Genomic DNA, 6,497 nt, shown 5'->3' on the forward strand with positions numbered 1-6,497 from the left:
CACCGATTTGTCATACGTTTGCGCAAAGAAACTTCGTACTTGCTTTCTCAAATCGGTAATGCCGATCAGACTCCAATCTTTTTTGATATGCCTCGCAACAGCACTATTGCGCTAAAAGGATCACGGAGTGTATTAATGAAAACCAGCGGTAGTGAGAAGTTGCGATGCACGGCAATGCTAGCCATTACAGCTGACGGGAGAAAGTTCCCGCCTTACATCATTTTCAAGAGGAAAACGACGCCTAAGAATATACAGTTTCCCTGTGGAATTCATCGACGAGTGCAACCAAAGGGTTGGATGGACGTAGAACTCATGCTGGACAGGGTTAAAACTGTGTGGAATAGAAGACCTTTTGCAGCCACTAGACGTATGTGTTAATAAACCCTTTAAAGACCACTTACGTCGATTTTACAACGAGTGGATGATGAGCGGCGATCAGCAATTGACGCCCGCCGGAAATATCAGGCGTCCACCCTTGGACTTGTTATGCTCGTGGGTGAAGAAGAGTTGGGATCTTATACCACCTGAACTAGTCTCCAAGAGCTTCAAAAGGACTGGGATTTTGAATGCACTAGACGGTTCCGAAGATGACTCAGTGTGGCAGGGAGACGAAGAATCTGATACTGGTATTAACAGAGGCGAGGATGGCGCATCAGATAGCGAAACCTGCGATAGCGACACCGAAGATTTGGAATAAATTGCGTACCGGTAAGTCCGCATTTCACAACAAAGCGATAATTTTTTGCAAGTGTAATATTTTAACTTTAATACTCAAATTAATGACAAATTAACTTAATACGTTCATTTTTATTTTCAGGTTGGAAAAACGTTCGCCGAATTGTTGCGAAAAATTATGAATTTTGTTTTAGACTATTTTAATTATTTTGATGTATAAACGCGAGTATTACGTGCATCTTAAATTTGTATCAAATACAATTTAGTTATAAATACATTCTTTGAGTAATACAAATACTGGTATTAAATATTCATCGTATAATGGTCGCACCCTACAATTTTTTTCGAAAATTTTGGTATAAAAAGTGCGACGATTATGCCGTGAAATACGGTATGTTGCTCATGTATGTCTGTACAAATGAAAGTAGTGTGGAGACCAGGGATCTGTAAGGGGATGTGTAACATAACATTTCATATCAGATTCTACAGCGATCATCTGTATATTGTTCATCACAGGGCTACCTGTGTAAGGAATGTTGCTGCCATTGCTCACTCTTCAGTCACTTTCATACATACATACATACATACATACATACATACATACATATATACCTACATACATACATACATACATACATACATACATACATACATACATACATACATACATACATACATACATACATTATCATTATAGACTGTTATGCCTTTCACTGCTCAGTCTGCAAGCCTCTGTGAATTTACTAAACATCGCCACAATCCTCGATTTACAACTAGTGTTGTGGCCTCATTTAGTTCTACACCTCTTATCTTTAAATCGTTAGAAACCGAGTCTAACCATCGTCGTCTTGGTCTCCCTCTACTTCTCTTACCCTCCATAGCAGAATCCATTATTCTCCTAGGTAACCTATCCTCCTCCATTCGCCTCCCAAGACTCCACCACCGAAGCCGGTTTATGCGTACAGCTTCATCCATCGAGTTCATTCCTAAATTAGCCTTTATCTCCCCATTCCGAGTACCCACCTGCGATTGTTCCCACCTGTTTGTACCAGCAATCATTCTTGCTACTTTCATGTCTGTTACTTTTAACTTATGAATAAGATATCCTGAATCCACCCAGCTTTCGCTCCCGTAAAGCAAAGTTGGTCTGAAAACAGACCGATGTAAAGATAGTTTCGTCTGGGAGCTGACTTCCTTCTTACAGAATACTGCTGATCGCAACTGCGAGCTCACTGCATTAGCTTTACTACACCTTGATTCAATCTTACTTACTATATTACCATCCTGGGAGAACACACAACCTAAATATTTGAAATTATCGACCTGTTCTAGCTTTATATCACCAATCTGACATTCAATTCTGTTGAATTTCTTACCTACTGACATCAATTTAGTCTTCGAGAGGCTAATTTTCATACCATACTCATTGCTCCTATTTTCAAGTTCCAAGATATTAGACTGCTGGCTTTCGGCACAGTCTGCCGTTAAGACCAAGTCGTCAGCATAGGCCAAACTACTTACTACATTTCCACCTAACTGAATCCCTCCCTGCCATTTTATACGTTTCAGCAGATGATCCATGTAAACTATGAACAGCAAAGGTGAAAGATTACAGCCTTGTCTAACCCCTGTAAGTACCCTGAACCAAGAACTCATTCTACCACCAATTCTCACTGAAGCCCTATTGTCAACATAAATGCCTTTGATAATTTTAGTAATCTACCTTTAATTCCATAGTCCCCCAGTATAGTGAACATCTTTTCCCTCGGTACCCTGTCATATGCTTTCTCTAGATCTACGAAACATAAAAACAACTGCCTATTCCTCTCGTAGCATTTTTCAATTACCTGGCACATACTGAAAATCTGATCCTGACAGCCTCTCTGTGGTCTGAAACCACACTGGTTTTCATCCAACTTCCTCTCAACAACTGATTGCACCCTCCCTTCCAAGATGCCAGTGATTACTTTGCATGGTATACTAATCAATGAGATAACTCGATAGTTGTTGCCATTCCTCCTGTTCCCTTGCTAATAGATAGGTGCAATCCAATCTGAAGGTACCTTACCAACACTCCACGCTAATTTTACTACTCTATGAAGCCATTTCATCCCTGCCTTCCCACTATACTTCACCATTTCAGGTCTAATTTCATCTATTTCTCCTGCCTTATGACAATGGAGTTTATTTACCATCCTGTCCACTTCCTGAAGCATACGTCCATACCATCTCAGTCGCTGCACTGTTATTTTGTCCTGCAGTCTTACAACTTGAGTCTGCTTGCGGATTTCCTCATTACGGACTCTGTCCCTCCGTGTTTTGCCGATCATGCTACGGACAAATTTCATTTCTGCTGCCTGGATTCTACTAACATCTTTGTTTCTCATGGTCCATATTTCGCAACCATAGGTCAGGATTGGTACGTAATAAGTTTCATATATGACTCTCTTACATTTTTTTGGTATTTTCTTGTTCCATATTATGTCTAACTATTTTGTAAAAGTTGCTACAATACAATCCGTTTGTCGATATGATGTATCGTTAAGCAGCAGTTAATCTGTAAATAAAGGTTTGCAATGTTGTAAACTTGCATATACTTCGTATGTCGATATATATACTGTATATTCATTGAAGTCGATTTGTAGCGATATAGAAATGGTGTGTTTGCCATTATAATTAATATTTGACATTGATAGTGACTCTCAGTAGGAGGGAGCCTGCTATTGTAATCATTACTCTCCGCATCGACTTTGACTGGCAGTAGAAATGGGATCTTTCTCCAACTCCTTTGTTACTTGTATTAGTAAGGAGTGGCTACCATTGTAATAATTAATAATTCCCTTCTAGATTTGACTTGGTAGAAGTCAAGGGGGCATGCAGTTTTCTTCAAAACTCCCCTAACCTATTGTGTTTGGGAGTAGGTATGTGTGCCCGCCATTATAAACAAATTTACCCGAAAATGTGACTGGTATTAGGCATAGTGGCCTTGCTATTATAAGGCAAACTCACCATCTTGGTGTGACTGTCATTAAGAAAAGGAGCCTGTTATTTATAATGATAACAGCACAACTCAGTTTTGACTGGCAGAAGGGAAGGTGCTTGCTATTATAATAAAAACTCCTCAACTTTAATCTGTCTGGAAGTAGGAAAGGGTGCCTGCCATTGTAACGAAAACTCCCCAAAATTGATTGTGACCACGCATTAAGTAATGGGGCCTCCCATTATAATGAAAATTTACCTACTCGATTGAGAATGGTAGTAGGCAAGTGAGCTTGCCGTTATCATCACAACTCCGTAACTTGCACTTTACATTGGAAACAACGTATGGGAACCTTCCCCTGCTGTTTCTGGATAATGCTGAGAGAAATGCAATTTATAAAACCTTATTCACTGCATGTACAGTAATTTACTTGATATCTATATACAATGTAGAATACCGTAGCGAAGCACGGGTACATTTGTTAGTTTGAAAATATAAGTTTATAGCATCTGCATGGCAGCTCATTATCGGTTTACTCCCTTCAAGTAATTACATTGTGCTAAGTGCCCATAGCTCTTATCTTGCCATTGCCTGATCTTTTGTTTGTGTTTAGTATTGATAATTTTTAAAAATGATTTACATTCTCTTTTTAGAACCAGACTGTGAAATGATGTCCGAAAAGCTTGGTGATTTGGCTGCCAAGTTTCAGAAAATGTTTTACCCTCCAGGCTTTGACCCTGAGGCTAAAGGAAGAGCAAGGTCATCTGCAGTTAAGAGGGCAGCACCTGCTTCTGGTTCAGCAAAAGTAGCCAAAGCTGTAAAGACAGAGAATTTTAATATGGCGGACCTAGCTGCTCAGGGAAAAGTAAGTCATTGTTCTTGTAGAAATAGAAAATTTACTTTTCTACTTCATGGGAAAGAATTCATCTTTACATACTTCACCATATTATACTTTTACCATTCAGTAATAAAAGATATAACCCTGAAGAGTCAATAAATATAAGGATAATTATCAATGAAATCCTTTTCCAGGTGGAGAAATGTAAAGTTGATGAACTGAAGGACTACCTCATTGGCGAGAATGTAAGGGTAACCGGCAAGAAGAAGGCTGACTTGGTGTCCATGGTTTATGAGCACTTGGGTATATATCCACCCAAATAAGTGATTTCCTGCAGTATGGAATGTGCTTTGTGTTGATATAGAATTAAGGATCATTATTGATAATTTCTCGGAAGAAGTTTGTCTTAAGGTACTGTCCTATAAGAATCCTGCTTGGACATTCTTTGCACAGTTGACTGTTTTATATATTCAACCGTTTATTTTAAATTCATGATAACTTGAGTCTGAGTTTATTGTTCAGTGATTACATTCATAACATTTTCACTCTATGTTATGTAGGATGTTTCAGTATGGATTTCCAAGTTTAAAGAGTGGGTTTTCTTAGTTTATTCTGTATTAATTTAAGCCATTATGCTCCTGTCTGAAGTTGAATTAACACAGATTTGCAGTTGGGATAGCTCAAGTGTTTTATGAGTTTATTTAATGAATGTTAGAATAGTGAATGTAATAGAATTTTTAAAATCAAATTCTTAACAATTTTCAGGTACAAAAACACTAAAACATTTATTATTATCTGTATATATTTTATATCTATTTTTTACTGTTGTATGGTACTGTATTGCTCATGGTTTACTGAGAAATCTATCAGTCCCTTGAAATTTCTAAACTGCATCCCATTTTTTAATTATTTAGCATTGTACAATTGTTTTAGTTGTGCAAGAAAAAACTTAAAACTCTCACTCCTTGAAACAGGAATATTTTTGTTGAATTTTTTATATAATATCAGAGAGATCTTTAAGCATGAATATTTCATATGTAATATTTGAATAAAATTTTAAAAATAAAGGTTGCCATTATAATTAAATATGAAGTTCCTGAGAAAAATATCCACTAATATTTAATTTGTGAAATAAAGTTCCTTTCTTGCTTACCTTAAACCTTTTGTTTTTACTTCCATAGAGGCTTATGACATGTGAGACATAGGTAGATGATAAGCACTTATCTCTTGAGTATGGCTTGAAGTTATTTCTGCTTAATTTTACAAGGGTCTTCCTTGTTAACATCTTCCTTTCTTGCACCCTACACATTATTATTAGATTTCAAGGAAGAGATGTTATTAGTTAATTATACCTTTCGTGAGCTTTTATATTTTCTACCCTGAGACTCTAATGGAAGAGATGTTATTAGTTAATTATACCTTTCGTGAGCTTTTATATTTTCTACCCTGAGACTCTAATGGTCTGGGAATCTGTGATATTTTTCTCCTCTTTTATTAATGGACCATGCAATTTTCTTATTATGGTCATCCAGTCAGCCAATTAATCAGTATTTTATTTAGTCACCGTGATTTGAATCTGAGTCATAGCAGTGAAATGCCAACATCTGATTCTAGGATGTTGCAGTTTTCATAAGGTGGCAATATAAATTACAGTTCTGTTTCAAGTAATATGTATTTGAAACCTATTTAAGTCTATAATCATGTTATTGTATTCTGTACCTCTTGATGAAATAAACTAGAAGCCTGGAAAGCTCCAGATGCATTTATGACATTTAAAAATCCCTCCTTTATTATTTTCTTGTTTAATATGGTCTTCTGATTGGACACAAAACAAGAAGCATTCTTTCAAGTTAAAAAAAAGATATTTATTAACTTAATGGCATGTACTCTTCATATACAGTACAAATTGTACTGAAATGTGGTATTGGCTGTCTCTTAACACTTGTGACTAAATGGCATACAAAGGATGTACTGTATCCAAAACAGATTGGCAAATGCTAAGCA

The 6,497-nt window shown here is 36.8% G+C and overlaps 1 protein-coding gene across 2 annotated transcripts in view; it reads left to right on the forward strand.

The window, feature by feature from the left end:
- The window catches only part of Irbp (Inverted repeat-binding protein), a 178,088-nt gene extending 171,847 nt beyond the window's left edge, over positions 1 to 6,241 (forward strand). For both annotated transcript variants that reach the window (XM_067147594.2, XM_067147593.2), the window contains 2 exons: positions 4,309 to 4,520; positions 4,688 to 6,241. In XM_067147594.2, the coding sequence (XP_067003695.2) occupies positions 4,309 to 4,520; positions 4,688 to 4,816 (341 nt within the window). In that variant the 3' untranslated portion in view covers positions 4,817 to 6,241. The remainder of the gene's footprint in view (positions 1 to 4,308; positions 4,521 to 4,687) is intronic.
- The last annotated feature ends 256 nt before the right edge of the window (positions 6,242 to 6,497 follow it).

This window comes from Anabrus simplex, chromosome 5 (genome assembly GCF_040414725.1).
Source record: "Anabrus simplex isolate iqAnaSimp1 chromosome 5, ASM4041472v1, whole genome shotgun sequence".
Classification (NCBI taxonomy): Eukaryota; Metazoa; Arthropoda; class Insecta; order Orthoptera; family Tettigoniidae; genus Anabrus; species Anabrus simplex.